This window comes from Tamandua tetradactyla, chromosome 9, assembly GCF_023851605.1.
Source record: "Tamandua tetradactyla isolate mTamTet1 chromosome 9, mTamTet1.pri, whole genome shotgun sequence".
Taxonomy (NCBI): Eukaryota; Metazoa; Chordata; class Mammalia; order Pilosa; family Myrmecophagidae; genus Tamandua; species Tamandua tetradactyla.
The window spans coordinates 60,002,566-60,018,627 of NC_135335.1; the positions used below are offsets into that span (position 1 = coordinate 60,002,566).

Consider the following 16,062-nt stretch of genomic DNA (forward strand, 5'->3'; position numbering starts at 1 on the left):
TTGAGACTCAGCTCCATGCCTTCTGCATCTAGACACAGTTGCTATGTTTTAGTTGTTTGACATCAGATCCATATTTAAATAATATATATACATCAACATTTGAGGGTTGAGCATTTTCCTCCCAAATCAAAGTCATCTAGTCAGGAGGTACACTTGCAGAACTCTTCCCACCTGGAATCATGGTCCTTTGCTAGTGAACTGTCGCTTAGAGCTTCCAGGTGTTCGGTAGGAGAAGCTTGTTGTCTACCTCTAGCGGGGCTCTGATTAAGTTAGCAGAAGTCAATGGCAAAATGTTAATTTTGGCATGAAAATTCAGACTGACCTAAGGTCATCTCAACCAATGCACTACCAGGAAGAGCAAGTTTCTTCTGATCAAATTACCTAGACATTTTAGAATTTTAACAATCATGCACATCTATTCTTTTTGCACAGGTTTAAAGAAACTTTATCTGAAGTTGCTATTTCTTGCCTGCTCCAGTCGAGCATCTCTCCCAAAATACAGTAAATGTTAATTAAACTTTTTCTAATTTTGTAATAACACAGAAAAGGCCAGAAGACAATGCAGCACTTCCAAGTCCTTATTTAAGTCACAATCATGTCAATGGAAGGGTTCAGTGGTGGGTGAGAAAAATTCAGGACTATAACTCAGCAAACCTGAGCTCTAGCTCACCTCCATATTTACATAATCAGAAGTAGCGATGAAGATGATGATGATGGTGGCAGCAACAGAAGACCAGCTAACATTCACTAAGTACTTAAGTTCCAGGGACTGTTCTGAGCCATTTACATGTATTCATCCATCAGGTCTACACAATATCTTTCAGAGGAAGGTCTGATAATTCTCATTTTATGCTGAGAGAATTGAGGCACCCACTAAGTGACACTACACAGTTAGCAGTGGTGGCATTGTGGTTCAAACACAGTCAGTCTGGCTTCAGAGGGCATGCTATTATCTGTAGTTCAGTGCCTGCATTTTAATTCTAAATTTGAGAGCACTGAGTGATATAATGGTTTTCAAAGTGTTTGGAAAAATATAAACCATTCTACAAATGTCAATTATTATTATTATCTAATTATCCAAATAGGTAGCCGCATGGTGTGATGATACTAAAACCTTGTTTGGGATGTATTTGTCCTATAAACATATTCACTATTGTCCCTTATATCATCTAATGTTTGCTTTCAACATCCTGTAAGCTTTCAATTTACAAGTGAGGAATCTAAGGCATAGATTTAAATGGCCCCATGGAAATAAAGAAAGCTGTAACAGATCCAAGAGATGAGACATTAAAATCTTTCAACATTTAGAGTATGTTCCCCCTGTCCATTCAGCCTGAGATTTCTTCCTCTGTCAACCTGAAAACTCATTCTTAAAAGCAAAGTGCTATTTAAATGCCACCTCTTCCATGAAGCCTTCCTTGATTCCTGATTCCCCAGGCAAAATTAACCCCACCTACACTCTGCTACCGTAACCCTTTGAACAAAGCAGACTATAAGGAATTTATTTGTTAACAGAGGAATTTCTGTAAGAGGGTCTTTGAAAGGGGAGTATAATAAGATGAATACAGAGATTCTAGACACTTAATTTCACAGCAGCAGAAAGCTTGGCTTAGATGCAGGAAAGACTAGAGACCAGGAATTTCCTGCAGTACAGAGAAAGGAAGCTTGCAGAAACTGAGGAAATCTTAACTGGGGTAATGGCAACCTAAGGGATGGAGAGAAAGGTATACATTTGAGAGACATTTTAAAACTTGGGAGTTTCCCACTGTACAGAGTAAGTTTCTTCCAAAGGAACCAAGCAGATGGTGCAGCACTGACATATTCTGGCTCATGCCTTCTGTTTCTTACACGTTTTAAGGTGACTTACTGGAAATTGCAAATTCTGTTCTCCATTAGGTGAACATCTGTACCCAGAATAACAAATATTGAAACAAATGAGTACCGAAAAGGAGAAGCTCCCATCCCATGGCCTTCCCAAGGGCAGGGCTGGCAGGAGACGTGTTGGAAAATTGATATTTGGGGAAGGATGGGCTTAATTTTTACCTTTACAGCATATGAGATGGTGGAAATGCACATAGGTAAGTAGAAATGGAGGCTGAGCTTTGATTTTAACTAGCTATAACAGAAATCGACCATATTCATCTTTCTAGGTCTTAAGTAATTTGTGAGATGAACATTTGATTATATATAACTGGACTTTAAAGATAGAGATATAGATTTCACAGTAATGAATAGTGGAAGCTGAAGCCACAATAAGATGAGGTTGCTAAGGGGTAGTATACTTTATGAATTAAATTAGATAAATTTAATTCTAAAGGATTCATTTACCATTAACAAAAGGTATTATGAATCAGAATATAAAGGAAACAGCTCATGGAAGTGGCCAGTGTATTGAATGGGTGCTCAATGAATGGTTTGTGGGTTTGTTAATTCAGGATAATCAAAGGAATTATAAGCATATAAATTGAGATAGGGGAGTTTAGGACTGGACACTCACTTGATAAGTGGTAACTTTGCTTAAATTTGTTTTTGTCAGGAAATTTAGGAACATTCTTCATTTTACCCTTAGGTTAAAGTGATTCTTTCAAAATGATTGAAAAACCTATCTTTTTGTTGGCCATGAAAAAATAGTGCTTACGAGATTCACAAACATTCGTGACAGGGAATTTGCATCCATTTCCGTCTTCTTGCTACTCAACCTTCAGGGAGATTAAGAATTATTTGAAAATCAAGTATTATTTTATTTTAAATGAGATTAAATTCTCAGAATAACACAAAGGAGAAAAGGGAAAACATTTTATAAAAAAAATATTAAGAACAAAGGACATAAAGTATGGAAATTACAAAAAAGGGCTATTTCACAGTACAGAAATCAATAAGAAAACTAATCCAGTTAAATAAGAAATCTTAAATAACAATATAAAGCTATAAATGAATGTCTAACTTAAAAAAAATTCAAGCATTTGAAGATTTTTTTAATTTGTTGAAATCAAGCTTAAGACACTTTAAATATATCTAACCATAAAATAACTTTACAGAATAAAATATTTTTTTATTAAGTTGCACTACTAATCAGTTTCATTTATACTGGTAGTTTCTTTATTATGGACTCTGGTAGAACATGCCCATTTACAAACTTACTTAGAAGAAGAGATGGCTGGTGTTTGATAAACTGTTTTTGGTTTTGCATGATCTTCACCAGTTACTTTTAAAGCTTATTTGGAGGAGTTTCCTTGAAAACAGTGGTCCAGCCCATCTGTCATTCCAAAAATTACCAAAAAGAAAAAGCTCAAGGGGCTTGTTATGTGAAGAAGCTTACAGGTGATGCTCTTTAGACAGTTGTGCTTCTGAACGTCAGTGCTCAGTCTTCAGAATATCAATTTCATTTGGTTGGCTGCTTTAGGTAGATAATACTTTATGTGAATATTAAAACCTTAATGATCCAGGAATATAGAAGAAGCCATTTAGTTTTTGTTTTTAAACTGATTTAGATCCATTTGGCAGTACTGGCTTTAATGGCTATGTTTTTTTCAAGTTTGACTCTTTTACCTGGATGAATCTGATTGAGATTGGTAAAGCATTCATACTGTGCAATAATTCAGTTCCTGTATGTTTCCCTACGATGAAGGGAAACAGGCAAGGCATTTATTACTAAAAACAAATTTCAAATGCACAGCTTTAGTTTCAAATGTATAACTTGAGGGTTTTATTGGATTTAGGATTGTACATGATGTTACAATTACAGAATGGTATTTTTTATAGCTAATCCCAATTTCTGACTATTTCCATATAAAGTCTTGTCTTTGAGCTATTTACCATTTTATAAAAAAAGAAATTGAATGTAGCCTAATGGGAAGAAACTGTTATATATATGAATATTAGATCAAATATATATATTTATATTTGAACATATAGACCAAATACACATATTTACAAATGAAAAGTCTAAAGATGATAGACTGATTTTTCTCAATATCAATAACGATGGAAAGAAATAGAAAATTAAGACATCCTTTAAAAAAAAACATAAAAACCAGATCCTGCCAACACTACAATCTATTTATGGAATTAAACAGCTTAAAGAAGCAGGTGTTACTTTGCCACAAATCTGTAGGCCGGTCCCAGGTCTCTGCAGGGGCATTGCTTTTGTACTTTTTCAGATCTTCTCAAATGTCCCCACACTGAGGACTTTCCGGACCTTCAGTCATTCTATATCCCAGTGCTTCTCCAAAATTTTGTTCTCAGAACTCTTTGATGCTCTTAAAATTTACTGAGGACGCCAAAGAGCTTTTATTATATGGGTTATGTATAACTCTATTTACGGTATTAGGAAGTATAACTGCAAGGTGTTTAAAATGAATGCCTGAGAACCCATTCTGTGAGAGGTCAGAGTAAAGGGCATTACCCTTGCTGGTCAGGGAGCTTCTGGAAAAACCCACTGAATGCTTGGGTAAGAATGAGAGTGGAAGGCAAACAGCATCTCAGCATTATTGTGAAAACAATTCGGCTTTGTGGACTCCCTGAAAAGTTTTCAAGGACCCACAACATCCCCTAAGGACACTTTGAGAATCACTGACCTACTCTACCCACTTATTCTGCCTTGTTGTTTCTCATAGCAACTTTCTGGGGTGTTTAGATTTGCTGGTTTTTGTCTCTTCTGACTAGAATATAAACACCAGGATAGAGATTCTTTGTGTGGTCAGTTAATAAATGTGAAATGCATACTTAAAAAAAAAAAGTGACTATAAAAGCTACCTATACCTGTAGCAATATAATAAAAACCCAGTACATTAAGCTATGATTACATTAGTTGCTATCAAAATGACTTAATATTTGATCACTGCTGTTTTAAGGTTTTGATTTTCAGAGAATCTCATAAGACAGCTCAATAGGGTTTTACCTGGACACTCCTCCTTCCATAGCCCCACAGGGAAAAGTCTGCTTTGTTGTAAAGCTTTGACAAGGGGGCTCTCAACCACTTTTTGTTTTTCTTCTCATACCTATGACAGCTCTGATGGTGTCTTTACTTTTACCAGACTTCCTTGGATTCTCATATTTGTGTATGGAACACCTAGGACGCATTGACAATTTCAAGATAATATATTTTCATTGGAAATTTCTGCTGGGTTCCAAAGTTTGTGATTGATCCCAGGAGACCCTGCCAAAGCAGGTGAGAATGGTGGTTTTTAATAAGAAATTAGCATTTTCCTCTCTTATTTAGAGGACAGATAAGGGGCTCTTTTACCACCCTGCTTTACCTACCCCTTTAATTCCTTATTGCCTCAGAGATGGGATCTTTTTGTAGAAGGTATAGCATGCTTCTTAAAGGTCTGTGCCCTAAAAAGAAGTCTGAGAAAAAGTGCTGAACTGTAGGTGAATAACAGGTAGAGAGTCTCTCTTTTCACTGCCAGGTTTTTCCTTTGGTTTTTGCTCCTGTCTTCCATTTCTGCCATCTCTAACTTCCCACTGACCCCATAATACCAAAAAGCATAGTGAAGGGAGTGGGAGTGAATTTGGAAAGGAAACTAAACGGACACACTTAACCTCAGACAATTTCAATCTTAACATCATGATAAACTTCTGCAAAGGACACTAATTTCTGTTTTAAAAATGTGGACACGAAGGCATATGTTGAACTGGCAATCTGAGGATGAGCTGAACTACTCAAACGAATGTTATTTCCAGGAAAGGACGTGGGGTCTCCAAAAGCCAGACAGCCATCCTTGGACACTGGGCAGATGTGGGAGCACTAGAACTTGAATACAATATTTCTGACCCTAAGGGCAGTCTGAGCTACTTTCTACCCCAACTCAAGTTCTCTACCTTGTGGATCTCCCTGAGAACCTGGTTCCTCCCACAATACAAAACAAAACAAAACAGGCTTCCTTCCCTGAGGATGGTTTTTATGTTTCCAGCCATTTAGCATTTAAATTGCTCAAATCTTTACAAAATACTCATACTATCTACTTGGACCACTTCTGCATCCTTAGATGCCATGCTTAGCTGGAATTACAAAAACATTCACTCACAAGGATGCGTCTCATCTTTATGATTATTGTTTAAGAATGTATGGAATTATGTTTATTACCCTTTTAATAATCTGGTCTTGCACAGATTTTCCTGCCATACAGATGTTGAGTATACTCACAGTAATTATATGAAAATGACAGATTATAAATTAACAGTGATATAGTAATCTCTGTCAAACTCTATACGATTTTTCTATTTGGATTCTACCAGTTCTGAATCACGCAATCTGCATGAATGCCTCCCAGTATTTTGAATATACTCTGATTTGAAAATTCAGAAGGTAGCCTGCTTTTCTTTGCTGATATTCCTAAGATTTTCTTCCTACCGAATGCTGAAAGTTTCTAGGATGTGGTGGAATTTCATTGTGTGAATATGTTACCCAGATAAATAATTACTACTTTTTTTTTTCCTTTTTTTTTTTTTTTGCATGGGCAGGCTCCGGGAATCGAACCTGGGACTCTGGCATGGCAGGTGAGAATTCTGCCACTGAGCTACTATTGTATTGCCCAATAATTACTATTTTAAAGTATAATAATATTTAAACAAATTAACAATTTCCGGTTAAACAAAGAAATCATATTTTCTGCAAGGTGCTAATTCTATCAACATTTGACTGAATGTATTTTAAATTAATTATTGGCTTAGATATCATCGCCCTTATCTCTGAGTTTTTATCTCCAAGGATGTAAGTATTAAATAAGGTACTTGGCCCATGGCCGTTGTGTCCAGACTGTGCATTATGTCAGGAGTAATGCCCTTAAAGCCCCGTCATTAAACTTCTTTTTTTTCCATAAAGCAACTGCAATCTTTTCAGCAATTCTCCTAATGATTCAGTGACACATATTTGCTAGAACTGAAATTTCACAGCCCGCAGTCATGACACAGTGGAGGGCTGGTAAAGAATGTGTACACGATTTACAGGGGTTTAGGACAGCACTTTTTTGCAAAATAAAGTGTTGGAAAACATTGAAAGTTGTAAGACCTCATAAAGGCAGGAGAGAAGAGCAATAATTATTTGGTTTAAGGTCAAGAAGACGGGTTTATGTAATTCGATTTTTATCTGTATTTATTTATTTTGGGGGGGATGTGCATGGGCTGGGAATTGAACCCGGGTCCCTCGCATGGCAGATGAATATTTTACCACTGAATATTTTACCTTGCAGCCCCTTCAATTTTTATTTTTTAGTGAAATCTTGGAAGGAAAAATAAACCCAGCAAATTAAGTGCTATGGGTTTAGGGAATGACATTGGTTACTATTGTAACTTTTTTTTTTCAGGCTGGTAAACTGGCTCTCAAGGGCAGGATGCCAGTTCCCATTTAGCATTAGCTGTATCCTGACTGTCCCAGCTGATTAGATAAACCTACACATCAAGGGGGCAGCAGAATCTGATGGCTTGTCCCTAATTACATGAAATGTGTCAAGGAGTCTCTACATATCTTTAAATTTTACATTAAGAACATACATATGGGCTGCTGTTCTGCTAGTAGGTAGGCTCCTGTGCTGACTATTCTCTCTGCCCTCCAAAGCTGTTCTCTGTCGTTTCCTCTACGTAGATTCTATCCCAGTCCCACAATCTGGATTCTGGTTGGGTTTGGCCAATGAAAGGCAGCGGAAGGAGACAGAAAGAGCTTGGGATATTTATTCCTGCCCCCTCTGCACTTCTGTCAGAAAACTGTGCTAGTTCCTCAATCCGTCTCTGAGATGGAAGGGTGGTAAGGTCATCTGGGTGGGGTCAGCCCTGGAGTACCTTCAGGCACTCTGCATGCTGTGTGCCCATCGCTATAAAGACCACCTCAATGAACTCTCTCCAGTTACACTTTTAAGTAAAGTCAGTTTCCCACCTGGACCCTAACTGATATAAATACATACAGGAATTGAAATGTGTATTTTATAACCCTCTAAACAGTTAAAATTAGCAATAATTAATGCCTGCCATGAGAGTTGTTTAAATTTATTCAATTTCATTTTAATTTAATTAAAACTATTTTCCTGAATTTTACTCAGTTATTTCAGTCTCAAAGTGACTCTAAACACATTCAGAACAATTGTTTCTTCAGAAATAGCAATATTCACATTCAACTGAGGCTCAGAATCCTTTCAACTAATCCTTTCTGATGGTGCTTTCATGGCCTGTTATTCTGCATTTTTATTTTTGTTTCTGTTTTTCTTTTCTTCTAAGCAGGAAGCCAGGAGTCTACAAAAAGAAGACTCAACTAAAATCCTAGGAAGTCTCAAAAAAGATAATCCAGTACGAAATAGAAAGCATGAAAAAGAAATCCAGTACGAAATTTTCAGACAAATCAAAATTCAGCACTTATCAAAAACATTTTGAAAATTTACTGGCTGGTTTAACTTGGGTGTGTGTTAAAGATACATCTTTTGCAGGTAAATGAAACACATATAGGAGGAAAACAAAAGTGAAAACCACTAAAAATTCTTCCCATTTTCCTTGTGGGTAGTAGCAGAGCTTCTCAACTAAGAGAGCTCAGTATTATTAGCTGACATTTACTTGCTTTTAATAAAACTTCATATACATATGTATAGAATCTGGTTTACATTTTTAAATTTAATTCGATATGTTGAATATGTTCATGTATATAGGGAAGTAATTATGAACAAATATAAAAATGATGCAGCACACCAAGTTTCCCCTAAATAAGGCAGGGGCCAGGTATTTATCTGCGGTCCATCTATGTGTTTGTTTCTGGGTTGATCTGGGTCCTTCTGCTTGCATCTGCAACTATGAGTGAGCTCTTCCTTTTAAATCATACATTTGTTCAAGGTTCTATCTGTAAGTATTGATTCTTAATTTCTTTTGCCCCTCTTCCTCCTCTTCTCTCACCTACCTCCAACGGCACCAGCTGTCGCCTTCTCCATACCTTCCTCCACTACTTCCAAAATTAACAAACTCAAGCATATTCTTTTATGTCCTTTTGCACACTCACAGATTTCCATACTTTGCTTCTGTCTTTATGGCTTGCTTATCTCACATAATGGTCCATTATGGACATCCTCCTACACATCTAATTCATTTTCTTTAATAAGCCAATCATTTCCCATGTTCTTCAAGGATTCCCCTGTTGGTGCATAATTACCTCATTCCCCAACAACCACCAGTTTTGTGACAAACGTATCCTGTGCCACAGCAAACATTTTTATGATGGAAAGTCTGTGTATGTCCTGAAATATATGTGCAAGTGAAATATAAATACAAACATTTTTAATGACTGATGTTTTCGTTTCCATGGGATAGATTTCAAAATTGACACATTAAAGGATGGGTATATTTTTATTTTGGTAAATACAGCCAAATGGCTTTACAAGGAGAATATAGCAATTTGATCTTCAACCTGTAAGTATGAAGATATTCTTTTCCATTTATCCCCAATAGCAGATCTCATAATTTTAAAAACTATTATTCCAATAGAAGTAAACGTATATTTTATTGGCATTTCAATTTTCATTGATTACTTGGGTAATTTAGCATCATCTATATTTTGTCTCTTTATTTTCATGTCAATTTTTAAATTGAGCTCTTTGTCAAATTTTAATTGAGATTTTTATCAATTAAAAATTCATAACTGCTCTTTTTATATTAAATTCATTCAGTCACTAGCTGTTACATTAATGCAAATATTTTGCCAAGATGCCATCTACCTATATCCTTGATTAAAGAATTATTTTTAAGAAATAAAGCTTAAACTTTTAAAATAAATCATTCTTTCATTTTATAACTTCTCAACTTTTAATGGTAATGAAGGAATCCTCAACACCTCAACACTTAGATTGTTCACCTCATCTAATTTATCTTCAAATGTTTTTCATTTTGATTCTCTTAATGTAAGAGAATTACCCCATTCCCCACAAAAACCAGTTTTGTGACAAATGTATACTGTGCTACAGCAAACATTTTTATGATGGAAAGTCTGTGTATGTACTGAAATATATCTATCTCTCTATCATCTATTAATTTATATGGTGTAAGGGTTCAACTTTGTCTTCCAGATTACTTATTGCATTCACAATGTGAATTAAATATATTATATATTAAATTTATTTCCAACTTCTAGCCAGCAAATTTATTAATTCACATAAATAAATATACTTCACCATAGTGTTTTAATGTTAGTAGCTTCGTAGTGTTTTAAAAATAACTTAAAATGCTAAGTCTCTCCTCACTATTCCTCTTTTAAAAGCATATTGAACATTTTCAGGCATAAATTCCTTTGAATTAACTTTTAAATAATTTAACATATGTTTAAACAATAGAAATTTAATTTGCTATTCTTGGATGTATATATTAATTTTGGAAGAATTTATGAATATTAGATATTAGATATTTTTAGCTAGGAACATTGTAATCTTTCAATTTAAGATTTTGTTTAAAGTCATTCAGTATTTATTTTTATGTACTTTTACCTGATGTAACAATGTTACCTGCTTTAAAAATTTTTTTCCCCAGATGATTTATAATTTTTTGTTTCAGTGAGGTGGATTTCTTCTTATTATTTCCTTTTTTCTTTTTTCCTTATTTCTTTTCTCTAACTGCATATTGCTATTTACTAATGCCCACAAATAGTTCTTCTACTTGTTTACACTACCAAATTCTCCAAATATTTTTTAAACTATAGTTACTAATGCATTCTGGAAAACAATTACATGATCAGTAAAGAGAAAAATATCTCATTTTCTATTTTTCTTATATTATTCTAATTGCTAGTATCTCTAAAATAATTCTGAAAAAGTAATTGTATAGTGGGCCTCCTGTCCCTACCTGGCTATTTATTTTAATAATACAAGTTAAGGATTTTACCATTTAGAATAATATTTGCTCCTAGCTTTTGAAAAACTTTTGCTTTTTAGTATCATATTCATGATTTTTTTATTCCTCCATTTCATAGGGTTTTTATTAAGAATGGTGTTAAAATTTATCAAATGCTATTTAGTATCCTTGATATTATTATTGTAAGATTTTCTTCCTTTAAGATGTTGAATTACTAAATTATTTTACTTGATTTATTGAGATTTTTGTACTCCTGAAACAGATGCTTATTTACTGTATATTTTGATGCCACATTGGATTCTATTTTCTCATGTTTTTAGAAAATATGCACTATATCTATTTCCATAAATTATATAGATTTTATTTTCCATCTTCATTAAGTTTTGATTTCAAGCTTATGATAGCTGGCTTCCTAAAATAAAAGGAAAATCACAGGTAGCTTTCCATCTTTCCTGGACTAGTGTAACTATCATTGAAATTGCCTGTTCTTTAAGGGTTAAATAGAATACACCTGTGAATTTTACTGGTGTTAATACCTCTAAGATTAGTTCTTCACTCTCCTTCACATTCTTTTCACTCATTGTTGCCTATCCAAATTTTCCATTATCTTTTTCTCTAGGTTTTAAAATTTGCTGTCTTAGAGCTGCATGTACTTCTTTTATATACATATTTTAACCTCCCCCATATATCTTGTTTTATCTCCTTCTTCATTCCAAATTTTACACACACACACAAACACACACATTTATTATAGATATCCTTCATTTTCCCTTTATCAATTTCATTCAAGTTTTATCTACGTTTTTGTTCTTTTGGATTTATTTATCTATTCTATTTTATTTTGTATCATGGCATCTTTTTTTATATATCATTTCCATCTTCTTAGTTTATTTATATGTATTTAATTTCTTTTAAGACTTTCCCAAAATGAGTATTAAAATTACTTTGTTTTGCATTTATTCTAATAATGAAGTAAGTTAAGATTTCCTCTGAGTGAAGATGTTTTTCTGTATCTCGAAGATTTTAGTATAAAATGTTCTTCTATTATTTGCTTTCTAAATATTATGTAACATTTTTTAACTTCCATTTTGAGTCAACAAATATCCAGAAGACTATTTCTTAATTTCAATGATTATTTCTTTTGCTTATTATTTTATTGTGCATTTCAATTATGCTGAATTATTATCCAAGAATGTGACCTTCTTAAATTAAAAAATAATAGGATTGCCCTTTCTTTCAGTACTTGAAATTTTTTTGTGATTTTTCCCTGATACATATAACAAAAGATTACTTTTTTTAAATTTAAAGGATGTTTAAAAATGACTTTTTAAAACCTTTAAATCAACTTTTAAAAATTTATTTAGGGTGGGTTAAAGGTGGTTCAGTGGCAGAGCTCTTGCGTGGAATGCCAGAGGCCTGGGTTCGATTTTCGGGTCCTGCCCATGTAATAAAAAATACATATACACATATATATGTATATATATAATAGGAGACTGCCCATGCCCCCCCCCCCAAATTATTTAATAAATTGCTTTGTTGATTATATGATTCCAGTCTTCTGTGGCTTTTTTCTTCTAGTAGTCTGCTTGACTCGGAGAAATGTACACTGAAATCTCTACAATATTTTTCATCAACTCTTTTCATTTAGGGTTATTTTGCATTAATATTCAGTTACTAAGCTGTCTGCTGCATGCACGCTTGTTAGATTTCAGTGAGAGTTTATCATATTTTGTAAGTTAAGACTTTCCCACCACATAATGCCCTCCCTCATCCTGCGTAGTGCTTTAGTATTAAATTCTACTTCATCTCATTCATCTCCACACTCCACTCTCGATATTCGCATTTTCTGGCACTACTTTTGCCTTTCCCTTTACAGCCAACATGATAGAAAGCATTCACTGTCTCTTTTAAACATCACACAGCTATTTTGCTTTTGTTTACTACAAACTTAAAGTTTTATTCTTTTCATAGGAAAATTCAATGTGTTCACATGTATTGTTACAATTGAAACCCTTGACTTATTTTTTCTTGTTAATTTGATTGTATCACCTTATTTTACTCTTTGCATCCTCCTTTTTTAAAAAAAATCATTCTCCCTCATCCCCCATTTGATGCAAGAGTCCTGTACATTCTATTTATTAAAGATTATCTCCGCTCATACACTCGCAATCAAATATATGTTTCTCTACTATTGTACAAGAAATGAGATATCTACTATCTACCCACCAAGGAACTCCTTTCATCTCAGCTTCCCTACTCTCCAGTAAGATGAGTGCATGTGTCTCAAATATTAACTAAATATAGTTGTATTAAAACTACTTCTACTAGAGAAATATATTTATGGATGCTAAAGGAGAAGAGGTAACAATTCTGCATTTAATCATAAAATACAGAGAAGAAGGCTAATACAATCATTCAGCTTAATGGGTTATATAAATCTGGATATTCATGATAATGCTATACTACGAGCATTACTACGAGCAGTCATATAGAGATTATATAGAAAACTAGCTAATATGTAAATTAAGGGGTTTTAAAAGATCAGTATGCTATCTTATTCTTGTCTGCCTTTTATCTGACAAAACTGTGTGGGTATTTTAAGGAATTTTATTTTTTTTAAATTAAGGAATAAAAATGCTCTGCTGATTTTTTGATGGAGAAATTACCAAGATAATGTATGTTTTAATGATTAAATTTTAGCCCTTTGTGGGGTTTTATTAAAAATAAGTGAAGAGAATTTTACAATTTATTAAAATGAGACTTATTTTAACTTATCGCTTTTTATTTCTAAGCTTCAACCGCTCTGGGTGAGAAATCTATAATTACATGGAGATAAAGAAATCTTTAGATCCTTTATTAGGCTAATTCAGCAATGCAGGATTGTTAAATATATAAATGGAAGGAGCTATATTACATAGGAAATATTTAGTATTTTATATATTATATAAATTGTTTTGTTTTTTGTTCTATAATTGCTATATGATTTAAAATACATCTATTAATAATAATGATCTACATGAGCAAACTGTTGTTGTTCATTAAACAGGCAATACAAATTAAACTAATAATTATGAGTTCATGCAGTGTTCTAGTCTATACGCTAAAAAGGTGGCCAGGTAAGTTAGAAACAATTCATAATATGAGAAAATTTATAACCTAATGTGATTTAGCCTTGTGCAATGTGGAAGGGCAGTGATGAAAATGGAATCAAATGGATATAGCAAGCACAAAGCATAAAAATAACACAAAATCCTAATTAAATACGGCACAAAATATTAATTTTATTAGAAAATAATTTTATGATACTCTTATATCTTAAGTACATTTGCGAGTAATTGCCACTTGACTTACTTTCACCTGTTGAATAATCCTGTGGGTCAAGTATCCCTGATTCCTGCAGTGACCTAATACAGGAGTCCACCAGCTCAAGACCTGTTGTAAGTTCATCTTCAATATCTTTTTGACCATCTGAAATAAAATGTTTTAAAGTGGTGAATATCAATGTTGATATTAAAGCTTTAGGTTATTATTTAATAATCAGAAGTATCTTAATCACACCTTTATGACTTCCTCATTAGAAATCACATTGCATATCTAATGAGATTGGTCAACCAGCATTAAAGCCAAGGTCAGCCAATTTCATATGCCCACAAACAAGTTGAGGAATTGAGAGAACTTAACTCCTTTGAAATCATGAACTGTCAAAACATCTTCATTTCAATTTTTCTTTCATGGCGCTGTCAGATTCATATTCATGAATCTCTTTCTAAAGTTCACAAGACAATAAAGACAACTGATAGATGTAGAAGTGTTAGTGCTCATCAAGAAATTATATATACTTTACCTTGGGACTGCCAATGAAACTGTTCTTCTGCTGAACTGTAAAAAAAGAGAATACACAGGTATAATGCATTGATTGGAAAAGAAACGACCCTAGACTTACAAGACACAAAAAGGCACATTAGGATACCAATGGTGTTTCCCTGGCTCGTCAACTTCTTACTGAGAAAGGGATCCCATTTTGATACACTCTCCATTTTAATCGATTTGCTATACAACCCTTTTGATTCATAGAGATTCACATTGGCAACTAATCATTGTTGGAACAATCTTCAGAACAGCTCATCTTTTTACAAGGCCCAACCTAGTGTACTTATTCCTAATAATAACTACTACATGGGTGCACATTTACCCAATTTTACTTATTTGAAGATGTAAAGTCTGAATAGTGTTACAGAGACTTTGTAAGGAAACATAAAGAAATAACTTTCTCCTTTTTTACTGTAAAGGAAGACAGAATAAGTCTATGCCTTCCTTTAGACATCTCATATGAGCAGTTCCTTTCAGTTGATTATTACAGCTGAAAGTAAGTATTTTAAAACTGATGACACTTGGCCACCAATTGAATATACATTTCTGAAATTCTCACTTTGCAATGCATCTTATAAAATGATGCAGCTAGAAAGGGTTGTTCAGAATGTGATATGCCACAGACATTGTGCAGATTGGATCCTTGCAGAAGGATAGATTTATTTGGGATGATGTATTAACTGTGAAATATATGAATACATTTAAAATTCCTAAATATGAATAACTCTTTCCTTTTATAAGCAAACACTTCCTACATCCCTTTTCTTAATATGTCAGTAATAGGTGACAAATCTAGATGCCAATTACTGACAGGCATCATTCTGAGAATGATTTTCTCCACTTATTTCACTAGCTTCTATGAACAGCTTATCAGTTTCACAATAGCAAGTGGATTTTAGACCTTTAATTCGTTCTGTAGAGAGAGCTTCTGAATACATTTATGGGAGGGGGCAGGAATTCTGGTATATTTTAGTGTGCCATGATTGATGTAAATGAATACCCAAGTAGTCCCTTAAGAAACACGTGACTTTTATGAGGTATCTTGCTTCTGAGCCAATGTATTTTAGCAAAATGGAAAATGGTTTTACAATGATCAGAGCTACAGACAGGATTGACACACGAAATGATATCATGAATTCAGTACAGTGCAAATTTTTCTTGCTTGAAAAATGATGTAATATTATAAAGTACTGATATCTATCCACAGAGTTTAAAGTAAATACAAATGTAGCCCTGAAATCAATATTTTAAAAACTTCAGGGCAGGTTTACTTATGAAGTAGCATTTCATATATGGCAGGCACATCTTAAAATTCAAGAATTATCATAGTAAACCAGAACCATGGTCATTCTGGCTATATTCATACTCTAAGAAGGC

General features: G+C 33.7%; 1 protein-coding gene across 1 annotated transcript in view; it reads right to left on the minus strand.

Annotated features, from left to right (window-relative positions):
* CTNND2 (catenin delta 2) overlaps positions 1 to 16,062 on the minus strand; it is a 990,776-nt gene that overhangs the window by 433,943 nt on the left and 540,771 nt on the right. The window contains exons 4-5 of the mRNA XM_077116860.1: positions 14,660 to 14,694; positions 14,167 to 14,283 (exon numbers count right to left, since the gene is read on the minus strand). Of these exons, the coding sequence (XP_076972975.1) occupies positions 14,167 to 14,283; positions 14,660 to 14,694 (152 nt within the window). The remainder of the gene's footprint in view (positions 1 to 14,166; positions 14,284 to 14,659; positions 14,695 to 16,062) is intronic.